This window comes from Camelus bactrianus, chromosome 33 (assembly GCF_048773025.1).
Source record: "Camelus bactrianus isolate YW-2024 breed Bactrian camel chromosome 33, ASM4877302v1, whole genome shotgun sequence".
In the NCBI taxonomy this organism is placed as follows: domain Eukaryota; kingdom Metazoa; phylum Chordata; class Mammalia; order Artiodactyla; family Camelidae; genus Camelus; species Camelus bactrianus.
The window spans coordinates 10,118,882-10,144,086 of NC_133571.1; the positions used below are offsets into that span (position 1 = coordinate 10,118,882).

At 38.5% G+C, this 25,205-nt stretch overlaps 1 protein-coding gene across 1 annotated transcript in view; it reads left to right on the top strand.

The window, feature by feature from the left end:
• Window positions 1–7,591: 7,591 nt before the first annotated feature.
• The window catches only part of HTR3B (5-hydroxytryptamine receptor 3B), a 32,146-nt gene continuing 14,532 nt past the window's right edge, over window positions 7,592–25,205 (top strand). Inside the window, exons 1-3 of the mRNA XM_010953543.3 lie at window positions 7,592–7,603; window positions 8,456–8,525; window positions 13,084–13,244. Coding sequence (XP_010951845.2) covers window positions 7,592–7,603; window positions 8,456–8,525; window positions 13,084–13,244 — 243 coding nt within the window. The remainder of the gene's footprint in view (window positions 7,604–8,455; window positions 8,526–13,083; window positions 13,245–25,205) is intronic.

Below are 25,205 nucleotides of genomic sequence, written 5' to 3' on the forward strand. Positions count from 1 at the left end.
GCACAAACTTAGTACCTGGCCATACTTTTATCAAAGCCTTTTTAGTTGCAAGTAAGGGAAACCAGCACAAAGCAACTCTAAGCAAAAGTGGTCGGGAGGGCTTTTTTGGAAGCCACAGAGCAACCTCTCGCAAGTGCAGCTGGGCCACGCAAGCACTGAACCCGAGTTCTTGCATCATCAGGAAGCAAAATTACTCCTCTCTCTGCTGCCCCACGTGGTCTCCCCTCCTCGATCTCTCTACAGGTCTGTCTTCCTCTCGTTCTCTGTAGTCCAGCGTTCTCTGCTTCTCGGTGGAAATGGTGGAAATTCACATCCCCACAGCCCTGGGTCCGTGATGCTTTCCCAGCCCCAGCACCACTAACCAGCTGGCTAATGACTTACTGTCCAAGTTCTGGGAGAGAGTCTCGTGGTCCACTTGGTCCAGATATCCATCCCTCTTCCTACTGGCTTTGGTCAGAGAGGGTGGGATAACAGTACACATCTGGAACTGGAGAAAAAGGCAGCGAAGGAAAGTATAGGCAGGGCAAATATGCCAAGAGTTTCCTTTTATAAGCATCAAAGTGGAATTCAATAATAACCCAATGAAGGCAAATTCATCTCATCCATCTGCAAGTGAATGTATCTGCATTGATTTAAACTTGTGATTTTTAGACCTGGTGCACATCAGAGTCACCTGTGGAGTTTCAAAAACATGCCAGTGCCTGGTTCCCACCTTTGACCATAACGTCAGACTCTGTAGAGGTGGGATCAGGTAATTTTTAAAGTTTTTATATATTTATTATTTTTTTAATTTTTAAAATTTTTAAACAGTCCAGTGATTCTGTTGTGCTGGCAGGATTGCAAACTGTTTAGATCTCACATCATTATAATTTAGACCTCAGATTTTATGATTTCATATCTTATTCTTAAAGATGTGATCAAGTTAGGGACCACGTGCCTCTGCTAAAATTTGTGGCAAAACCATCATTGAGTAGTTTGGGGAGACGAGCTTCCTTCAGGAGGGGTAGCATGAAGTTAGCTTTTTATATTTCTGTATGATGAGGCTCTGAAAAAGTTGATCATCAGATTCCTTGGAATGTAAGTCTTCTGGAGAAATAAACTTAGTGCCTCCCATAAATCTTCGCTGACCCTGCAGCAGAAACCTTCAGTGGTCTTCCCAGATCTTCTCAGACCCCTCGTTAGTGTTTCTGTGCTCCCCTCTCTCGGCTTCTGTGTGCTGTTGCTTCCAAAGGCCAACACCTACAACTTTTATGGAACTTCCCTTGGGCTTCTAAAGCTTTGTCCGCCCAAGGAAAGAGCAGGAAATGCCAGCGAGTTCACTCCCTGTCACCCCTCCCCGCTCAGGCGCAAAGCCAAAGACTGACAGGTGTGCGCATGCCGGCCAGGCTTCCTAGTGAACAAACCTCTAGCTTTCACTGTCAGCTTCCCCGTTGCGTCAGGCTAAAACCATCGTTTCTCCTAAGCTAGTTCTATTGTGAGCACTTCGATAATAAACACTTGTTCACAAATCCGCATCTCAGGTCTGTTTGAGGAAAACCCAATCTAAGACAGTCAACTTTATAGAATTTTATGCTTTCTGTCTAATATCAAAATTCTATATGGCTTTCAATAATACTGTTTGTAACTTTTTAGATATGGAGCATCAAGGCTTTATTTATTCCTGCTCTTAGAAACAGAGTAGGGAAGTTACCCCCTTGAGAAGTCACTGAGTCCCTGGGAAACTTGGGAGCTCCCAGGAACAAGGAGTTTGGAGGAGAGAGAGGAAGGAAGTAAGCAGGGAGGAACTGGATGACAGCTGTAAGCAGAATGGAGACAGATTGGCCAGGTTGGTGCGGGGAATCTGAAGAGAGATATTTAGAGCAAAGAGAAAAGAGTGGTGACACGAATAGAGGCAGGGCATGACTTTCGATTCATGCAAAAGTGCATCGTGTGATAAAAATGTAACAGCTTGGAGTTTTCTGGAGCTGCAGGTATGACAGTTGCCACAAGGGGACGCTCCGAGTACATTCACTTTGGTTTCCGCTGAGCTTTCCATTTTCCCACTCTGCTTGCAGTCTTGAAGGGCTCCAACTAGAAGTCTGTCACACTCCAGCCATAGCCAGCCAGCCTATTATTAGTGCCAAGACTTCCTCCTGGAGCAATGACAGTGTAAACTTCAGCAATGGCAGAGAGGGGACAAACACAGCTGCTGTGCATTTTAGAATAATTGCTGCAGGCCATTTGGAGACAGCTTTATAATAACACCACTTACACAGACTTCTATAGTAGTTCACTTTTCTGTTTTATTCTCCCCTCAACACTTTGTAACACGAACTTGTTAATCCACTTAACTCACGTGAATCTGAAATTATCTGCCCCTTGATTTTACGAAGTGCAACTTGCAGCGCCCTGGAAGGCACCACACTCTTTCATCTCACCTTCCAGCCTTTTCGCACACTGTTCCTCCCGCTCACCCAGCTCTCTCCTCGCCCAGCTGACTGTCTCTACCCAGCACAAATGCCATCTGTGAAAAGCCTCTCCTCACCTCACCCCAAGTCTGGACTCCTTTTTCTTTTCCCCCACTTCCATCATCCACAGTCCCCTCATCTGCTAGCATTATCTCGTATTCTAGGTATTTCTTATCTATTACCTCCACCCCAAGCTCCTTGAACTTTCTTACCTTTCTATCCCCAGTGTCTACCACAATTCTCCACATAGTGAATGAATGAATGAATGAATGAATGAATGAATAGTGAATGAAGCAAGCTCTGAAAGATCAAAGCCCTTGTCTCATCTTGAGTCTACAGCAGAGATAGAAATATCCAGAAACGTAGACCCAAACCAGAATATCTTAACGGCCACTGTGATGGACTGTATCCAGGCCTCTCAAACGTAAATGGGAAAGTCCTGGCCTCTGTCGGGATTCACAGGTCAGGACAGACTCCTCGGTGTTGGCACAGCAAGACTTCGAGGCTCACGACCTGTGCAGAAGGCCTGGACAGCATGGCTTTCTGAGTAAGACTATTTTTCTTACCCTGCAGTCTGAGCAGTTTCCTGTCACTGATGTCCTTGAGGGCATACGCAGAAGCAGCAAGCCCACAGTTATGTAATCCTCTGGCTTCCAGGGAGATCTCTCACTCCCGGGAGCCACAAGAGCCCTGAATTTTGGGCGCCCTCTGAGAGAATCAGGCATGAACGTCCTGCATCTGTGTGCCGTGTTTATCCTTTGCACCACTTGCTAGCTGGTTCTGGAGCAAACCAAATAAAACCATCTTGCTCTGAACCCAGGTCGTCTTCCTCATCCTTTGTGAGATGCATGGTGAAAGGATAGCTTATTGGAGGTGCTTGTGAACAAGCTAGGCCCTTCTTGCTGCCAACTGTCTTGCGTAAACCGAAATTCTTTTCTGTCTATCTGTTAACTCTTTCCTCCCTCTCCTCCTTCCATCCTTCTCAAACTTTTAGCAAGCACTCACTAGGTACCAAGCTCTGTGCTGGAGATAAGAAGATAAGATACAGTGCCCTACCTTCAAGGAGTTCACAGAGTTCTAGAAGAGAGGAGAGTATACAGATAGTCACAGCACACTTGAATGAGTGCTGTAATGGAGATATAACATGAAGCCTTGGAAAATCAAGGAGAGGGCCCTGGGGTGCTAGTGGATGTTGAGTCACCAGCTGGTGAGAGGGGCCCTGATTTGTAGTGTTTGCTGATTTCCATGTGGCAAATGCTCCCATCATGGCTGATTTCAAGCTACTAACCTGATGTCACCGAACACAGAGTTGGGGAGGAGCACAGTTGGCCCTTTCGATGCTGTAAGAGCCGGCTCCAGCATACAGCCACGATTACTGCCTTGTGAGACCCCGAGCAGAGAGATTATTCCTGCGGTTCCGGGGCTTCTGACCTCCAGAACTGTGACCTCACAGACAAGCTGTTTTAAGCCGCTAAGAGTGTGGTAATTGGTTACGCAACCATAGAAAACTAAACGGAGCCCATGATACCCTTTTTACAGATGTGAAAACTCAGGCTTAGAAACAGTAAGCAATTGGACCAAGGCCATGAGCACCTAGCAGGTGATGGAGCTGGGAGACAAAATGAGGTGTGTCCAAAAGCCTGAACCCTAAGCTCCTAGGTGCTCGTAGAAAACGTTGTCACATAACCAGTGAAGGGCCAGAGTCCTGGGAGACACTTGGGACATACTTATTTATTTGTTTGTTTATTTTTAGGGGCCAGGAAATGTCCATTATAATTTTAAAAACGAAATTCTGTGCCAGAAAAAAAAATCAAATGTTGAGTGTGGCTTTGGACTTAAAGTGGTACCCAATCGGTTATCTTGATAATTTATTTCAGAGGACAATGTTATGGAGTAAAAGACATTTCATATAGGATTCTACTCAATAAAGATTTGAGTTTGGCCCGAGTGTCCATTTCTGTTTTTCTCCTCCAGCCTGACCAGATGTGCTCAGAAAATTTGGTTCCCCCTGAACATGTACATCTGTCAAAATTCCTGTCAATTTTAGCACAACTGCCAAGGGAATGAACAAAGAGAGTTAGCGATTAACTTCAAAGAACTTTGTTGGAGAGGAATAAAGATATTTAAGGCCTGTTTTGTGAACTAATTGCATTTGCATATTTATAGGATTTACTGATATAGCAGTAATTAAAAACTATTTAGTAGTCTTAAAGGACACATAACTCAGTTGCTGTTTGCATAATAAACACTTCCTTATTATGTTTGCATAATAAACCCTCTTCCCCTGCTTCTTCCAAAACACTGGCCCATCTAAGAGGTGTCATATCTTACTTGGAGCTAATGGGAAAACAAAGTGCAAGGACTCATGGGAATGTGGAGAGGGGACTTCTGAAATAAATATATTTCTAGGTACTCTCTTAATGATAGGCCTGGCCTGAACTGCTGTCAGAGAATGGCAGATTTGGACCTTAGTTTAAATACGTGTTTCTTTTTCCCAGGGGGTAGTTAAGAAGCCTGAATGTTTCTCCCCTGACAATTCCAATTTTTTTATTTTAATGCATTGATCTACTTGAAGGGCCTGAATGGGGTTCTGGCCCTCTTCCTAAAGAGATGTCCAAGGTGGGGTGAAATCTTTGACTAATACATTGTAAGATACAATGTGACTAATACGTGCTATACTGAAGAAGTGAGAAGTGACAGCTTTCATGGAAAATTTAAGGTTGAGCAAGGGATGGGTACCAAATGCAAAGTCACTGAGTAAACAAACTAAACCCGGCAGGACAGTAAGGTTGGGAAAAGAAAGCTCTGAGCCACCTGGTGGGGCAGAGCAGGGCCGTCACGGGAAGATCAGGAAGCACCTGCCCATAAACTCCTTGGAAGACAAGTCACTCACACAGACCTTTCCCGTCTTGGCAGACTTCATCAGCCAATAAAGAGCTGTAATGGGTGGGACCAGCAGGCTGCTGTTAAATTAGCTAATGAAGGTCATAATGTACATCATTAGCAGTGGCCTTCCAGGAACAGATGGGCATATGAGTAGGTGAAACAGAAGGGAGGGCAAAGCATATCCCAGAAAGTTTGACTTAGAGCCACGGCTTATTGAAATGTGTGGCAAGAACGTAATGCTGATGATCATCCCGATTAAACCTTTGCATAAAGGCAAGCTTCTTCGTTCCCTGCCCATAAAAAAGTGCTATGCTGTCTGCAGCTTGCCTTTCTCCAGCCCTAATTCAGCTCACAGGTAGAAGTCAACAATCCGGAGCACTGATGGGAAGTGAAGGGACTTCCGTGGCCAGATCGATCCTGGGTGATCATAATTAGCTCTTGATGGAGCCCCATTTATTTGGCCACTCTCTAAAGAGTATATCTCAAACTTTCCCTAATTTTGTAGCAAATTTCCTTTACAGATTATATTTCTTTTTTTTTTTCTTTTTCTTCTGAAATATTTTCAAATGCACAGCAAAATTGGAAGCACGGTGGAAAGAACTCTAAAAAATAAAACAAAATAAAAATAAAAAAAGAAAGAACTCTCCACCCCACCCAGACATCTGAGAGGATGTTGCCATGATGGCCCTTTATCTGTGAGTACTTAGCATGTTATTGTTACAAACAGTGATGTTATTTTAAATAATCTCAGTACAATCAAAACCAGGAAATCAGAATCGCTCTATTAGTACCATCTAATCCACAGACCCTATTTGAGTTTCACCAGTTTCCCCCAAAATGTTCTTTATAACAAAAGGATCCTCTCCAGAATCACACATTGCATTGAGCTGTCATGTCAGCAAGTCAGGGCCAGTGGGAGCCCCTTCAAGCTATGTGTTTTTAGTGTGTCCCTATCATCTGTTTAGTCTTCTTCACTTTATGATACATGGAGATGTTTTAGGCTCTTCTTGTACGTTTCCTGCCCCAGCCCTTGAATCACTCATTTCTCCATTTCTTTAATCTCCTTTCATTTGATACAGTTTCTCAGCCTTCTCTTTAACTTTTATAACCTTGACACTTTTGAAGATTACCTGCCTACTATCTTGTGGACTGTCCCACGATATGGGCTTTCTCCTGGATAGATTCAAGTTACGAATTTTTGGCAGGATAACAGAGGGCGGCTGAATCTCCCCAGTTCCTCCTGTCTGCTGGTGCACAATTCCCGTAACTGGTGATGCTAATTTTCGTTGTTTGATGAAGGTGCTATCTGCCGGATTTCTCCACTGGAAGATTTTTTTTTCAATCTTTGTAGTAAGTGTTTTGTGTAGATGTCCTATTCCTCATCAAACTTCCACCAACTAGTTTTTATCACCCACTGATGTTTCTTGAGTGAATTCATTATCACCGTGAAGATTCCATTATTCCTCCTACATTCATTAGTTGGCATTCTAATTCAAGGGGAAAAGCTTTCTCTTCTTCCCATTCATCTGTTTATTTAAATCAGGATGGACTTGTGGGTTATTATTTCTATTTAGTGGGTTATAATTCTTTGCCACCGTTACTGATTTTGCTCGAATCACCAATGATACTCAAATCATCGCACATTTGGCCAGTGGGAGCCCCTTCAAGCTATGTGCTTTTAGTGTGTCCCCATCATCTGTTTAGACCTCTTCACTTTATGATACATGGAGATGTTTTAGGCTCTTCTTGTACGTTTCCTGCCCCAGCCCTCGAATCACTCATTCCTCCTTTTCTTCCTTGTAAATAGGTATGTTATTTAGAGACTAAGATCTGGCAGCTGGGTGTATTCATTGGAGTGTCCCTGCTCCCAGGCCCTCTCATGGATAGAGCTAGGGATATATACACATTTATGAACATGTGTACACACATTTCATTTCACATTTGTATTTATTTCTATATTGAGCTATATATTGAAAATCAAGAGTTTCACATCAGTACTTCTAAAACCAACTCAACATCACAGGATTTCTTCTAGTCTCCTTTTCCATATGTGTAACTCCCTTCACCCACAGTGGGAAACCAGTCAGGCTACGTTTCATTGGTGGATGAAAATTAAAAAAAGAGCTTCATGGATTCCAAACAAAGGGACCAAATAATTAGAACAGAGATCAGGTATATACTTTCCCCCTCAATTTGTCCTATGAAAACTTATCTCAAACCTGTGCCTCTACATTCAATTCATACGATAAAGCAGGCAGATGTTGGAAACGGTATGAAATTTAGTTTTTGTTTCTAGAGCATCTACTAGTCTACCAATGGCAGATAGAGTTATGGAGAATGAGGCATTTTTCCCTTAATAATGAAGAGTGAATGTGTGCCCAGTGAAAAAGTGAAAAAAAAATTTTTTATTGAATGATGTTAAACTTTAGTAGTTCTCATCCTCAATAAGCCTAGGCACATACTCTCTTATGTGGTTACTTTCTGAATAGTGGGCAGTGGAAATTTACGGAGCACTCCTGTTTATCAAAAATCAATGTTTCTTTTAATGAAAGGGACTTAGGAATAAACAAAAAGCACTCCTCCCACTGCACTGTTAACAGTTGCTCTTCATTTGATAATACCAGGTTTCCATTAGCTTTGTGTAATTCGAGTCTAATAACCATTGTCAAATGCCAAAGATGTTACCGCATAAGTCTGATTTAGAACAGCTATTTGAATCTCAATTATTAATGAAATTAGTGTCCTGAATGTCAGCTACAGCATTGCCTTAGGTAAAGTCTGTAAAGGAAATCATATTAGTGTGGAATTTCCCCTCCTTAGGGGCTCCTCTAAGATTACATTATTCACTTAGCTATCTCCTGTCGGGGAAATTGAAATGCTGGCCAGGATCTGATCCAGGGGCAGGACCAAATGGAGAAGTTAAGGGGCATCACAGTGACATCGATCCCAAAACATTTGTGCGGTGCTGGTGTTGCCTTTGGTCCCATTTAGTGTTTACAAACTAGCACCAGCAAGGGCAGCATAAACTGGCAAAAAGAGAAGAACAGAGTGCAAAGACGCCCTTTCAGGAAAAATTGAGTGGCATTCCATCCAACAGGCAAGTTTGTGTTTCTCATCTTCAGGACGGGCCCCGGGGAACACTGGCAAGTAGGATGGCTCCTCTGTGGCCCTTCGTCCTGGCTGCTGCCTCAGGTGAGTCCTTTATTGATTCTGCCAAGCGTTGACTGTTGACTCCTGGAAGCTGGAGGCACGGGTCTTCTGCGTTGTGCCTTATAACCGCTCATGAGAGTTCATTTCTATTCACCGTCTGTAAATCGCCAGTCCTGTGAAGCTGCATGGAGACTAGCAGTGTGATGACTTTGCTCTTACAATTACGAACGCATCTACATACAGGGTCACACAGTGGGGCTTTACACGTAGCTGAAGATCTGCTCCAGAATGATACAGTTGTTTGGTAAATCGCTGCTTCCCTGGAAATCAAGCTCTCTTTGCAACAATTGACATTGAGAGTTTGGGGCATTCTTTTTCAGATTTACTTTTACATCTGAATAATACATTTTTATTATCCAGAATAGTCTTGGGTTTTAGTAGCCCAGAGGGAGAGTTCCTTGGATCCGTCATGGCTACAGACACCTGGATGTCATTTTGGTATTAGGGGCTTTACCTTCAGCTGCACAAAGTCTGTATAAATGAAGAGTTTATCTCTAAAGACAAGCTCCATAAACTTGCAAGTTGAGTGTACAATTCCCTTTAAAAATACTTTAGAAACTAACATATATATATTTTTTTTCTAAATTTCTGGAACTAAACTTCCGTGTTGCCAGTATTAATTCTACTGAATTGAACCATTTGAGTTAAGATACTAACTAATTCTTAGAAAACATACATAAATCAAAAATTTATGTTTATGCTGGTGTTTCCCAGCACCCCATTTTCTTGAGGGTTCTCCTAGAGCTCGTATCTGAATTTCTATGTTTTAAAATATAACTAGAAGTGGAATGAGTCAATTATGGAGATGAGGAAGGAATTTGGTAGCCAAGCAGCTGGAAACGATTTTTTCATTGGGTAGAGAAGAAAAATAGCCACTTATCATTAAAGCATAAAAATCCTGGATGTTGAACTTAAAGGATAAAAGCATATCTTAATTATAAAAATGCAAACAGAGGAAATTTCATTAAATGCCAAATGGGTTTCTTAGCAGAAAATAATTGTGAACATTAAACTAAGTAAGATAAAATAGAAAAATGAAGGTTAGAAAACAGAAGAAATCCTTAATGATTTCTCTTTCTAATGTTTTGTATGATGCTTGATTTTTGTTCTGAATGTGGCAGAAAAAGTATTTTAATAGTGTCTCATAATCACTGCTTGACCGAGAACATTTGTTGCAGAAAAATTCACCCTTTGGGATTTTTACTGGGTTGACATCAAGATGGTTTGTACATATAAGAGCATTGAACCAACTCCCAGTTCACAGGTGCACCCTGGAGGCAGTGTGTAGGGGTGGGAGGCCTGGACTAGGACCATTTAGTTCCAGTGGCACTACTTACCAGCCATGTGACCCTGGGCAAGGCAATTTACCTTAGAGATCCTGGTTCTCTGTAAGTTAACTGTTTATTTTGTATGTTCATGAAGACCAAATAAGGTAGCATTATGAAATTGTAAGGGGCAACGCAAATGTTAAGATATTGTTGACCTGAAATCATACATACACAGAAATTCACAATGGGCTGTTTCTGCCCAGTAATGTATACCATGCAACAATTCCTTTTGAAGGGTTGCTCACTGCTGTTCCTAATATTCTCAGGGAGCCAGGTCAGTGTAGTGTCAGAGTGAGAGCTTGGCCTTTGGCTCCAGATCAGTCTTGTTTAGATTCTGGCCTCTTCACCTTGCAAGCTGTATGACCTTGGGCAGTACCAAGCTCGCCAAGCCTACAGTCGTCACCTGTAAGTGGCTCCTCACAGAGCAGCGGAGTACCTATATCGTAACGCTCTTGTAGAAGTTAGATGAGATAATTCACGTAAAGGGATTTTAGCCCCGTACTGGGCATACAGCAAGTTGTTTAATCAGTGTTAGATATTCATTAGTACCACACACCTGACTTCTCTTTCCTTGTAACCTCTCAGATGGGTGTACGACTCTCTTATTTTTATTGATTTATTTTTATTGAAGTCTAATTGATTTACAATGTTGTGTCAGTTTCTCATGTATAGCAAAGTGATACAATTGTTTGTGTATATATATTCTTTTTCATGTTCGTTTCCAGTATGATTTATTACATGATAATGAATATAGTTCCCTGTGCTATACAGTAGGACCTTGTTGTTTATCCATTTTACATATAATAGTTTGTATCTGCTAATCCCAAGCTCCTAATTCATCCCTCCCCCAGCCCCTTTCCCCATTTGGTAACCGTAAGTTTGTTTTCTATGTGTGTGGCTCTCTCATAATCCTAAGGATGGTATACTCAGCAAAGCAAGAAGAGCTCTTTTCATCAAAGCACCCAGAACACTGTAAGACAGTGTATGTGAGTAACTCATTCAAACAAAGAAAGCAAAGGAATAATTCTATTGTGTTCTTATCTTTTTAAAATCTCTCCTCACCTGAAAGTGTTTCACAGTTCAGTTCCTAACGTAGTCTGCTTTCCAGAAATCTTACAAGTGAATTATTTGAAGCTGATGATTAGCATTCAAGGGGGCCGGCTAGTGAGGAATCTTTCCTGGGTCTGTTGATGGCTTCCATCAGTGTCTGTTGAAACATTGCTGAACTGTGAGTCGTTTAGTGCTTGTGTGAATGTCACATTAGCTTTCAAGGGGCATAATTTACTGTTAATTAATGGTCACTTAAATCCTTAATCTCACTCCTGTAATTGATCTTTCTCCTCAGGCAAATTTGCATTCATAGCAGAAATGTAATTTATTATTTCTTCCCATTTTAAACAAAGAACTCTTTCCCCCTGTAGTTTATTTAAGCACACTTTTGTTTGCTTCTTATTTTTCTCCTATCACTGCCTGTTTCTCTTTTATTTCTGTTTCTAGCTTTCAGAACATTCTCTTTTTACCCAAAGACTTTGACACGTTCCAGAAAATGTGTTTATCTGTGGGGGAGCCTAAGGAGGGGGCTTTGAGTCTCTATGAGCCGAGGGTGTAGGCAACACACATTCATTTCTCAGAATTATGTCTTAGCTCTGTCTTGGGTAGTTTCCTGTATTGAAACATACACATTTCAGAGTTTCCCCAACTGGGACTTGAATTGGAGGCTTCCAAGCGAGTAAAAGTGAAGTTGCCCAAAGCGAAGTTCGCAGGAAAAGCACCAGACTGGCTTTGCTCTGGGCTTCTGACTTCTCTCCCCTGGGGTCCCTCAGCAAGAAATGGTCTCAGGTAGAGAGATTCATAGCACATTTTTTTGGACGATCACAGTTCACAAAAACTAAAGATGATGCCTGATGCGAACCACCCGCCTTGGTCTTACACACCTGAATAGCTGCTGTCACTTCCAGCATCTCGTTGGGTGAATAGTTAGGGAGTTAAAATGCTCATTAGATTCCTGGTTCTGATGGTAATAAATGTGAATATTCCACTGCCCACAATGAGCCTGCAATTGCACCTCCAGCGCCATTGTGAGCATGTTGGTCGCAGTGATATTGATAAATCATAGAAATTGCTGCCTGTGGTGGCAAGTGACATGGCATCGTTCATAAAGAAATGGGTATAAACAGGATTGTCGCATGGGGAGAAGATATCTCATTTACAGTTTCCTGCTGGTTCCCACGCACCGTCAGCAGCTCATCAAAATAACCATCAAAACCACTGAGAACTGAGGTGAATTCATGCACAGGACACTACAGATAGATTTCACCCTTGCGCTGTGGCAGGAGGGGTGCAATTTGATTCAGCCCAATGACTTTGCGAAGCTTTGAATCCCCCAGGGGCTGGCAGAGCTTGTGAACAAAATATCTTTCTGCAATTCCGAGAAAGCCCTCACAGATTTGTCACTTCCAATTGCTGGTGCTCACTTCTCTTGCGTCTTTCCCCCTGGCCTCCCCGGCCTCAACACCAATCACTGCTCCTCTACAAATCAGGATTCCTAGGTCATATAGGAAATGGTTGTTCCCTGGAACCACAGAGAATTTTCCCAAAATGAAGATCTCATTTTCTGACAAGTGCCTTTTATCTAAAGACAGACCAAGTGAGAGAACAGATGTATTTTTTGCTGAGAAAAGGATGAATTGGAATCTCATTAATCCTATAACTTAGAAATCCACACAGATCTTTGGGTTCAGAGGTTTGTCCATGTTTCTGCCTGGGTTTTCCATGTAATTTTGAATTACAAATGATTACAAATGGAAAATCAAAAGAAAAATCCAAGGCGGGTGTGACATTTTGGTTAAGTGCATAGGAAGATTTCTCCTAGGTACCAGGAAGGGGTGATACAGGAATACAGAAAGGATGCTGTCTCCAACATGCACAATTGCTGTGAAAATGGAATTGTAGGTGCAGCTTGCATCTTTGAAGATGGGTCTGATTTATTTATGTTTACAATGAGATTTCTCCATTGGGCACTAAGGCCATCAGCTTCCATTTAAATAAGTGTCTGCCAAGAAGCCCCCCAGCTTGCTGTGAACTTAAGCAGATTAAGAGGAGCTGAAAACTGCATGCTGCTAGGAGCCACCAAGCCTTGAGCAGTCCGGTGTCTCCTTAAGATGCTAAGTTCCTCTTATTTTCATCCTCACGATGACAGTTCTCTCTTCCAGGAATCCTGGCCATTGATGCGCCTCATCCCAGGAGCTCTGCTCTGCGTCATCTCACCAAGCAACTATTGCAGAAATACCGCAAGGAGGTGAGGCCGGTTCACAACTGGACCCAGGCCACCACTGTCTACCTGGATGTGCTTGTCTATGCAGTGCTGGATGTGGTAAGGACCACCTCACTGTCTCCTATTCCTACCATTCTTTTGAGAGACTACCTGCTATTTACACAGGGGCCAAGGGGTTTCATTCTTGAGACTCTCATTGAGTTGACTGAGACACTGTGCTAGGCTCATCTGAGCAGTGAGCTGGCGGTGGGGGGGGGTGGATATTTATTAGACAAGTCATGCTTTCTAGCTTCCAGCTTACATCGTGAGGGGCAGGTAGTCTAGAAATACGAATTTCATGGAAGAAATTTTAAGAATCTGGTCATAGATCACAGTATGTATTTTATGAGCACTGTTGAAACCAACAACTGTAATAGGTGTTGTTTTCTGTGGTTCACATTTCTTTGTGATAATAGTAGGTTTGCGAAACATCTACCAGGTACTGCCTGAAATTTTAAAAAGAGGAAAAAAGTGTCTTGGTATCCTGAGTCTACAAGGGACTTTATACCTAAGGCATATGCTAAGAATGTTGGGAAGTATTGGTTATTGAAGCACGTCTTTCCTACCATGAAAAATGGGTTGTTGTGGGAATTAAGGAGAAAAATGAATGTAAAGCAGGTAGCAGAGGTCTTAGTAAGCCCTCAGTAGATGATGGCTCATCAAATTATCTCTGCTTCTTCTTTCTCCTTTTTCTTGATTGCAAAGTCTTCAATATAAATAGATCCCAAATTTAACTTGATTTTTTTTTTTAAAAAGCAGACTTTACTGAGCTTTTTTGTTGTTGTTAAAGTAGTTCAATAATCATTTTTCAGTCTACTTCTAAAAACTTTTTTTCTAATTGTGGTACAATATACAGATACCGAAATGCACAGATCTTCAGAACAGCTCAACAAGTTCTGGTAATTGCGTGTACCCACATAATCCACATCCCTATCAATACGTCAAACATTTCCACCACCCCGGAGAGATCCCTCATTTCCTTCCCAGTCAGTCCTCATCCCCTCCATCCACAGGGACAACCACTGTCCTGATCTCTTTTATCAGAGATTATTTTTGCCAGTTCTAGAACTTCATACTTTTATGGTTGCTGTTGTGTCTGGAGTTTTCACTCAGCATAATGTTTTTGAGGTTCATTCATGTTACTGTGCATATCAGCAGGTTTTTTTCAATTGATAAGTAGTACTTCATTATGGCTATATCGTGATTTGTTTATCCATTCTCCTATTGATCAGCATTTGGGGTTTTTTTTTTCCCAGTTTTAGGATCTTATGAATAAGGCTGCTATTTCTGTGCAATTCCTTTGGTGCACATATATTTTTATTTCTCTTAGGTAAAACCTAGAAGTGGAATAATGGCCACTTCTCATGGGATAGTTGTACATTTAATGGCAAACTGCCAGACTGATTTATAAATTGGTTGTACATGGTATATACCCTCCCGCCCAGCAGCCATGAGAGTTCCCATCTCCCCACATCTTCACCAACGTTAGGTGTTACCAGTCTTTTTAATTTTAGACATTCTGGAAAGGGTGTAATGATATTTCATTGTGGTTTTTCTTTGTACTTCCCAATGCTAATAATTAGGGGCTCATTTTTGTGTGATTATTGGCTTACATATCTTTCTTTGTGAAGGACCTGTTTAAGTCTTTTCCTCTTTTTTATTGTGTGGGTTGTCCTTTTATTACAGATATATAGGAGTTGCTTATATATTCTGGACACAAGTTCTCTGTCATCTATATACTGTGAACTCTCAGTCTGTGGCTTTCCTACTCATATTCCTAATGTGTCTTATGATGAACAGACATTTTAAAATTTAATGAAGTCCATTTTTTATCAATTCTTTATTTATCATTTGTGCTTTCTGCGTGCTGTCTGAGAAATCTTTGCTACTTCAAGTTCACGAAAATATTTGCCTGTATTTTTCTTCAGAAGATTTATAGTTTTTAGCTCCTCAGATTTAATTCTACAATCTATTGAGAATTAATTATTGTGATGGTGTGAGGCATAGGTCATTTTGTTGTTGTTGTTGTGTTTTGTTTTGGTTGGTTTTTTGCATTTAGAAAAGATTTGTTCCAGCACCATTTTTTGGAGAGGATTTTCTTTCCCTATTAAATTGCTTTGATGTCTTGGCTGAAAACTCAGTTAATTGATAAATGGGACTATTTCTCTTGAAATCAGATAGTGTAAGTCCTTGAACTTTGTTCTTCATTTTTAAGATGCTTTGGCTTTTAAGACCTTTTACTTCTACATAAATTTTATAATCAGCTGGTCAATTTTCTTTAAAAAAAAAAAAAAAACCCTCCTGGGAGTTTGTTTAGAATGTATGGAATCCACAGAGAAATTTAGGGGAGAATTGACATTTTAAAAATATTGAGTTTTCCAGCCTTTAAGTATGGTTTGTCTCTCCATTTATTTGGGTCTTCTGCAGATCAATCATTTTATTTTTTATAATTTTCAATATGGAAGTTTTACACATATTTCTATTAAGTTTATCTGAAAGTATTTTTGTTGCTGCTATAAATACTACTTAAATTTTAAAATGTTGTAGTTTTTTGTTGTCATTATAAAGAAATAGGACCATTTTGTACATTGATTTTATTGCATTAAATTTTTTTTACATTTTTTATTGATTTATAATCGTTTTACAATGTTGTGTCAAATTCCAGTGTAGAGCACAATTTTTCAGTTATACATGAACATACATATATTCATTGTCACATTTTTTTCTCTGTGAGCTACTGTACATTGATTTTGTGTCCCGTGACCTTGCAAAATGTACTTAACTAATGCCAGTAGTTTTTTGTAGATTAATATTTTCTATATATACAATCATGTCCTCTGCAAATAGTTTTACTTCTTCCTTGCTGATCAGTGTGCTCTTCATGCTTCTTATCTTGTCCTATAGCTTTGCTTAAGACCTCCACCACAATGTTAATGGAAGTGGTGAGAGCAGACATCCTTGTTCCCATTCTTAGGGAAGATCTTTCACCATTAACTCTGATGTTAGCTATGGATTTTTCACAGATGTTCTTTATCAGGTTGAAAAGTTCCCTCATTTCTTGTGTGCTGAGAGATTTTTTTGTTAAATCATGAATGATATTGAATTACATCAAATTTTTTTCTCCATCAATTTGAACGATCATATGCTTTTCCTGTTTTATGCAGTTATTATGGTAAATTATTTTTGATTGATTTTCAAATATTAAACCACCCTGCCTTCTTAGAAAAAACCCACTTGATCTTGATGTATAATCCTCTTTATTCATTTCTGGAGGTGAATTTCTACTTATTATAGATTGCAGCTGTGATAATGAGGTGCATTGGGCTGTAGCTTCATTTCTTGTAACGTATTTGTTTGGTTTTGGTATCAGGATTATGTTGGTATGAGGGCTATGTTGGTGTCAGGAAAATGTTCCCTTCTCAATTTTCTGAAGGAGTTGGGTAATATGGGGATTTTCTTTTCCTAATGTTTGATAGGATTCACCAGTATACTATCTGGGATTGGCGTTTTCTTTGTGGGAGGGCATTTAAATAGGAACACAATTTCACTAGCATGTATAGGAATGTTCAAATTTTCTATTTCTTCTTGTGTTAGGTTTGGTAATTTGTATTTTTAAAGGAATTTGTCTGTTTCATCCAAGTTGAAAGTTAATTTGCTCACAATATTCCTTTTTAATTCTCTTAATGTTCAAAGGCTGGCCAGCGTTACTGCCTCTTTCATTCCTCATATTGGTAGTTTGGGTTTTCTCTTATTTTCCCCCGGCCAATATTGCCAAATGTTTATCAATTTCATTCATTTCTTTAAAGAACCAAATATTGGTTTTGAATTTTCCTTATTGTTTTCTGTTTTACTGAGATCTGCTCTCATCCTTATTTCCTTTCTTCTACTTACTGTGAATTTAATTTTTCTTCTTTATCTAGTTTCTTAAAGTGAATAGTTACATCATTGATTTTAAACCCTTTTTCTTTTCTAATTTTAACATTTAAAGTTATAATTTTCCTCTAAGCACTAATTGAACTGCATTCTATGGACTTTTGATGCATTTTAAAATTTGAGGTATAAATTGCATAGAATGAAATTCATCTTTTTTAAGTTAGTCCCTTCCTCCAGCTCCAGTCCCTGGCAACCACAGATTTTATTTTTCTCCCTATAGTTTTGCCTTTCCAGAATGTCATATGAATGGAATCATATTGTATTTTACCCTTTGTTTTTGACTTCTGCCTTTGAGATCCATCCGTGTTGTGCTGTTGCATGTATCAGGAGCAGTATTCCATTGTACACATTGCTGCAGTTTGTTTATCAATTTGCCATGTGATGTCAGTTCTTTCCAGATTGGGGCAATTATGAATAAAGCCACTATAAGCTTTTGCATATGTTTTCACTTCTGTTGGGTAAATACTTAGGTGTGGGATTGCTGGTTGTTTAAGTCTATGTATAAGTCTATATAACTTTATATATGAAACTGCCAAACTGTTTGCCAAAGTGGCTGTGTCATTGTGCATTCCACCTGCAACGTATGAGAGTTTCATTTCCTCCACATGATTGCCAGCACTTGATGCTGTCAATCTCTTTAAATTTTAATCATTCTAATCGATTTGTGGGGGTATCTCAATGTGGTTTTAAACTTTCATTTCTCTAAAGACTAATGATGTTGAATATCTTTTCATGTGTTTATTTGACAACTGTATATCTTTTTAAGTAAAATATTTGCTCAAATCTTTTATTTATTAAAAAATAGAGTTGTTTATTATCTTATTACTGAGTTCCAAGAGTTCTTTATATAGTTTTGGTCTGTTTCCGGATTCTGTTCTGTGTCGACATATTTCTCCTTATGCCAATACACTATGTCGATTTCTGTACATTGTAGAAGTCTTAAAATCAGATAGTGTTAGTCTTCCAACCTTATTCTTCTGTTTAAATGGTTTTTGATGCTTCTAGGTACTTTCCATTTTCATATATACTTTAGAATCAGTTCATCAATTTCTATTTTAAAAACTGCCAGAATTTTTGAGTTTGCATTAAATCTGTAGATCAATTTGAGGAGACTCAACATCTTAACAACAGGCTTGCAATCCACGACTACAGTGTACATCTCCATTTGTTTAGTTCTTTACTTTCTTCCCAGAATGTTCAGTATTTTTCAGTGTTTGGCACATATCTGGTTAAATTTATCCCTAAGTATGTCACATTTTTGATGCTATTAAAATTGTATTTTAATTTTGGGTCTCTGTTGCTCGCATACAAAATATATATAGCATATATATACTGGCCTTGGATCCTGTGATTCTGCCATGCCATTAATTTTTGAGTCTTTTTTTTTGTAGATTCTTTCAGATTTTCTATGTAGAAGATCTTGTCTGTGAATAATGAAGATTTTACTTCTTTTTTTTCCCAATCTTTATACATTTTCTTTCCTTTTATTGCCTATTGCATTGGCTCGAACTTCTAGTACAATGTTGAATAGAAAGATGCTCTGTTCCATAAGTGTAAACGCAATAAATGTGTTTACAGTATTGTTAAAATCTTCTATAACTTAAACATTTTTGTCTAGTTGTTCTATTAATTTCATAAAGAGATACATTAAAATTCTCAATTATAATTTTGGTTTGTGTATTTCTCTGCTCTGCTATTAGACGCATACACTTTTAAGATTGTAAGTCTCTTGACAAACAGAACCCTTTACCACTACGAAATACCCTTTTTTAATCTCTGATAATATTCTTTTCCTTGAAGTTTTTTTATGATAACTTTTTGCATAGTATATGTTTGTCCATTCTTTTATTTTTCAACTTCTGTGACATTGTATGCAAAGTTATTTCTTAGAGAGTGCATATAGTTTGATCTTGCTTTTTTCCCCCCCAACTTTTTGTTTTGAAATAATTGTAAATTTACAGGAAGTTGCAAACAAACTTATAGGGAGGTTTTGTGCACCCTTCACCCAAATGCCCCCCCTAATGTTAACATCTTCCAAAAATATAGTACAGTATCGATACTAGGAAAATGATGTTATATTTTGTTAACAACCTTTAATGCAAAAAATATGAAAACGAATACATGTATGTATATGAATGACTAGGACACCAGAGATTGACAGATTGTAATTGACTGTACTTTAATAAAAAAAATAGTTTAAACCTTCAGAGACTCCATGGGGCTCATGGGTGAAAGAAACACATGAATAACATTTTAAAGATCAAAAAAAAAAAGAAAATTGTTGTTGATACAATACAGTGGGTATTCAGATTTCTCCAGTTTTACATGTGATCTTTTGTGTATATGTATGTGTGTGTGTGTGTGTGTGGAGAGGGGTGCTTCTGTGTAATTTTATCATATGGGTAGCTTTGCATAACCAATATTACCACCACATCAAGCTACACAATCATCACCACAGGGCTCCCTAAGACATCTAAGTTGTTGTGTGTATCAATAATTCACTCCTCTTTGCTGCTGAGTAGTATTCCAGAGTATTGCTTTTTTTAATCTGTCAATCTATGCATTTTAATTAAATTTTTTGTCCATTTACCAATACCATTTGCTGTTTTTTTATTGATTTATAATCATTTTACAATGTTGTGTCAAATTCCAGTGTAGAGCACAATTTTTCTTATACATGAACATATATATATTCATTGTCATATTTTGCTGTTTGTTTTTAGTTGTCTCATCTGTTTTCTGCTCCTCTTAGTTCCTCTAAAATCAAATTGGCTTGTTAGCAATCCCTCTGTGTTTCATTTTTAGATGTTACTTTGGGGATCTCCACACCCTAGTACAATGTATTAATTTAATACAATGTAGTTAGGATTAATGTTATTACCCTTCATATAAAATGTACAAATCTTACAACGGTAAAATTCCATTTACCTGTTCCCCTTAAATTAACATACATAATGTACCCTACAATACAATTTTATTATCTTAATGTACTTTGTTAAAATAATTTAATAATTTCTCTTCATTTCAATGGAGGTGGTTTTTCTATACTAATATCTTAGTGCTATCCTATGAATCATAAACTGATTTTTTTTTTTTGACAGAGAATCAGGCATTGAAATTGATGAAAAAAATAGTTTGAAACTAGCAGTATAGTTGATCTGTTCTAATAGTGTTTAAATTGTTATTTTTTATCTGATGCAAGTAATTTTAGCATAATTTTCCTTTAGATAAACCCCTTCTCATTGTTTCTTCATAAGCAGGTACATTTGAATGGTACACAAAAATCCCTCTTTTAGCAAACAATTTCACTTTTCCCAGCTTTATTTTTCCACTCACACTAGTAGAAGTACCATGTCTAAGATCCTAGAAATGTTGTTTAATTAAATGCCAGAAAATACCCACTCTTAACTTCAAAAGACCTAGTCTTACACAGAACTCCAAGAGAAAACTCCTTTGAATCTCTTTTCTAATTGGATGTTGAACTCGGATTTTGGAGACAATTTTCCGGGGCTGTATCTTCACCTACTTAAAAGATATTAGTTCTTGCTATGTACTTGTCAGTGGGTTACCATGCCTATATTGTTTATTGGACGTTATCCAATAGGAAAAGCATGATTTGAATAAAGACATGATACGAGCTGTGTCATATGAAACTCCAGGGCAGAGGTATAATCAGCCTTGAGTAATTCTAGGTCTCTCCTCATCCTTCCACTTTCTGACTTCATATTGATTAAGGTAAAGTGGAATTGCTCAGACTTTCCTTTAGAGGCTTATTTGGAGATAAACAAAGAAAAGGAGAGGTACTTAGGTTTATTTATTTATTTAATGGAGGTACTGGGGATTGAACTCAGGACCTTGTGCACGCTAAGCATGCACTCTACCACTAAGCTATGCCCTCCCCCCAGGAGTAAACTCTTTATATTAATATTTTCCCTTGGAACAACAGTATCAAGTTGAAATTTTTAATGTAACTCTTTCTTCCTACCCCAATAAAAGAAAATAAAGCCGTATCCATTATTGTAGGTAAGGAGAACACCATTATTTTTTTAAGATAAGTTTTTCTCTATCGTTGCGGAATATATTAATATTTTTACAAGAGTATGTTAGACATTTTATTGAATATGGAAAACTTGCCTTCAGAAATGTGGAAAAATCTTATAGTCATCCCTCTAGTTTTATCCCTATCTACTATCTTAACTTTATCTCCTGCATATGCTCAATGCTACAATAAACTTGAACTCCTTGTTATTTCCTGCCTGTATGCTGCTTACATGCTATTTCCCCCACTGAATGTCTTCCTCTTCCTTCTCCATCTATAAAATACTATCGTCCTTCAAATCTCAGCTCCTAAAAGAAATTTTCCTCATTTCTTCGAACTGACAGCAGTCTCATTCTTTTAAATCCAATGAAGTATGTATATTTCTTAATGCACATAGCTATTTGTTAAAATATCACATACCCTAATTTATCAATAGCTACACGAGGGAAGGATTTTCTAACTCACGTTTGTATTTCCCACAATATGTAGCACAACGTATCTTACTTCAAAGATGCTGGGTGGATATTTGGCTAACCGATTAAGATCTGTGAGTACAATTCTAGGATTGTCTTCATGAATGACTTCAGTCTAATATGCTTTGCAAATGTCTCTATTACATTCAGGTGGGCTAATCTTAAAGTCCATCCCAGAGGCAGGGCCAGTGGGCCAGTGTGAAGGACTTGGTAACATCGCGCACAGATTTTGCTCAGACAAGGACACTCCCAATGTGAATAGATGACTTGTTGGCTGCATCTGCCAGCAGCTGAACTGTTGGCAACTTTTGTTTGGAGTGGAGAGCTTTCAGCTTTTCATCACAGTACCTCGCTTCCATTATAATGTTTTGCCTCCTGTTTTGTTTACATGAAAGACTACAGTCTTGTCTTAGAATTTCTGGGTATTATGAGTACCTTAGGGAAATCTGATTATAGAGATAATCTGCTCAACAGTGAAGAGTTTCAATTTGTTTCTATTGAGTTTTGTCGATTCCGAATCCCAAATACCTTTGTATTCCAGTCCATTGACTAGAGGCTCCCAGCCAGACGTTGAGGCATCTGTTTCTATAGTCTTCAGAACTGGGGAAGATAAATAAGAATGTGCGGGAATTATCTGTATATTTGCTAACCACCAATTTAGATCTAAATAGACTCCCTCTGTTAGGAAGACTAATGAATTCCAATTCTCTGAAATATCCTTTGCTTTTAACAAGCAAGATGGAAGGTATCTAAAGAAAAAAGCGCAAGAGAGATACACAGAGGGAAAAGCTGTGAATAATGCCACCAGAGAACCAATTATGTTCACCAGCTGGCATTGAGAAACTTGTTTCCCTTGACAAAAAAAAAAAAAAAAAAAAAAGATTTCAGTTTTAGCCTCAAACTTCTTTTTGACATTGTGTTCTTTAGGGCTGAATGACGAATCCGCCCAGATACCCCTCAAAGATGTTAGGGTGAAAAAAATCTTAACGCTGTTGTTACATGTAGCATGACAAAGGGATGGGCATCAACATGGTGGTTAATAAGAGACAACTGGAGAAAATGACTGTGAAAATGAAACATGAAAACACAGAGACCTCCTCCCTAGCCACACGACTGAGTCAACGAGATGCGTTCGCAACTTGGCGTGACAGTGATGAAGAAACTGGTCAGGACATTGCATAGATGTGAAAGGATATTTGTTATGAAAGTGGTTAAAAGGTGTATTTCCTGGTGATACAGGTGGCACTTTAGGCATTTTCCCCGTTATTGGGGAGCCCTCGCTGACTGCAATGAGCTGTGCTTTAGTGGGTGAGACCTGGTCTATTTCAGGACCTCTCAGCTGGTAAAACTTGGAGGAGAGTGGTGTCATCTAACCCTGAGCTCAGAGGTCTTTTTTACACTAGCATGATCCCCGCAGAGCCAGTCTTGGCTTGGAGTCCCCTCTGTACCTCCTCTAAGAGTTCCCTTGGGGAAATACTTGTGAATTCAGTGTTTTCACTTTGTACAAGTCAGTCCTCCACATCCTTGGGTTCTGCATTTACAGACTGAACCAAACGTGCATCAAAAATACCTTTTAAAAAATTCCAGAAATTTCCAAAAAGCAAAATTTGAAGTTTCCATGCACTGACAGCTATGTATACAGCATTTACATTGTATTAGACATCATAAATAATCTAGAAATGATTTAAAACACACAAGAGGATGTGTGTAGATTATATGCAAATACATCTCCATTTTATACATAAGGGACTTGAGTATCCATAGGTTTTGGTTTCCAGGGGGTTCTGGAACTAATCCTCCCAAGGACACCAAGGGACAATTGTATATCACTTTAAAACCTGCCATTCCCAAGTATCTATTTGAAGTTCATAAAAACCTATAGAGCGAGTTCACTCAGACTAGCCTTACTGAACCACTTATGCAGAGTCACTCTGTATCTGCACAATCTCTTCTTTCTCAAGGTACCTAGTAATGTTTATTCAATAGCTACTTGCTTTCTTGATTGCAAAAAGGGGGGACTTTAAGAAATTTATTGTTTCTCTTTCAAATGATGCTAACCTGTGTAACCCCTGTGTAGTCTGAGTATTACACAATTCCAGGTGCACCCCTACAAGGAATAAATATCACTGGGAGCTCCCTACCTCCCCTACCCAACCTGGATTGAAGAGAGTGGTAGTTTTTACCCTATGCACAAAGAGTTATTTTTGATGTGGTTGGATAATGGACTGGATAATTAATTTTATATGTCTCATTCTGGGGTGGAAAATTGAGCTGTTATTTGCTTTCATTCTGCAACTCCCCAAACTATTATTTTACCAAAATTTGGTATTACGCTAAATATTACAGAAGTACAAAAGTTATTTAAGTGACTCCTTAGCTTGAACCAAAATCAGCACATTTTATTTCACATGTGTTCATCTTGAATTTTCCATGTCTTTTGTTCTCTTTGAAACAATTTTAATGATGGATTATACATGGAAACAATAGTTTCATCAATAGTCTGTATCGACCTTCTTACTAATGAATTCCCTGGAAATGTCTTCAAAGATGGTTTCCTTTTTCTTTATTAATACATTTTTTAAAATGGCAGCTTTATTAAAGTAGGCCTCAACCACAAAATTGATCTACTTAAAGTATCCAATTCAGTGGTTTTAGTGTATTCACAGAGTTGTACAACCATCACCACTGTCTAATTTCAGAGCATTTCATCACTTCAAAAAGAACCCTCATACCACAGTCACATTCTGCACTCCACCCCCACCAGAGTTAGGCAAAAACGAATCTACTTTTTTAATATATATATATATATTTTTTACTGAAGTATAATCAGTTTACAATGTTGTGTCAATTTCTTGTGTATAGCACAATACTTCAGTGATATAGGAACACACATATATTAGTTTCCATATTCTTTTTCATCATAAGTTACTACATGATAGTGAATATAGTTCCCTGTGCTATACAGTATAAACTTGTTGTTTATCTGTTTTATGTATATTAGCTAGTATCTGCAAATCTCGATAATAGATTTTATATCTATATAGATTTGCCTATTCTAGACATTTCATGTATATGATATCATACAATAAATGGTCTCTTGTGACTGAATTTCATTTAGCATAATGTCTTCAAGTTTCATCCATGATGTAGCATGTATCACATTTCATTCATTTCATTACTTTTTAGTGCTGAAAAATATTCTATTGAATGGATATATATCACATTTTAAAAGTCTGTTCATCACTTGATGGACATTGGATTATTTCCACTTTTTGACTGCTGTGAATAACGCTGCTATGAACATTCTTGTGCAGGTTTGCTTTTTCTTTCCGTACAGGTTTTTGGTGTGGACTTACATTTTCAAGTCTCTTGGTTATACATTAGGAGTAAAATTGCTAGGTCATATGGTAACTCTGTGTTTAGCATTTTGAGGAATTACCACACTGTTTTACAAAGTGACTGCACCTCTTTATCAACCTATTAGTAATGTAGGAGGGCTCTCATTTTTTAATATTTTCCCCAACACTTATTTTCTGTCTTTTTAATTTTATCCACCCCAGTGGGGTGAAGTGGTGT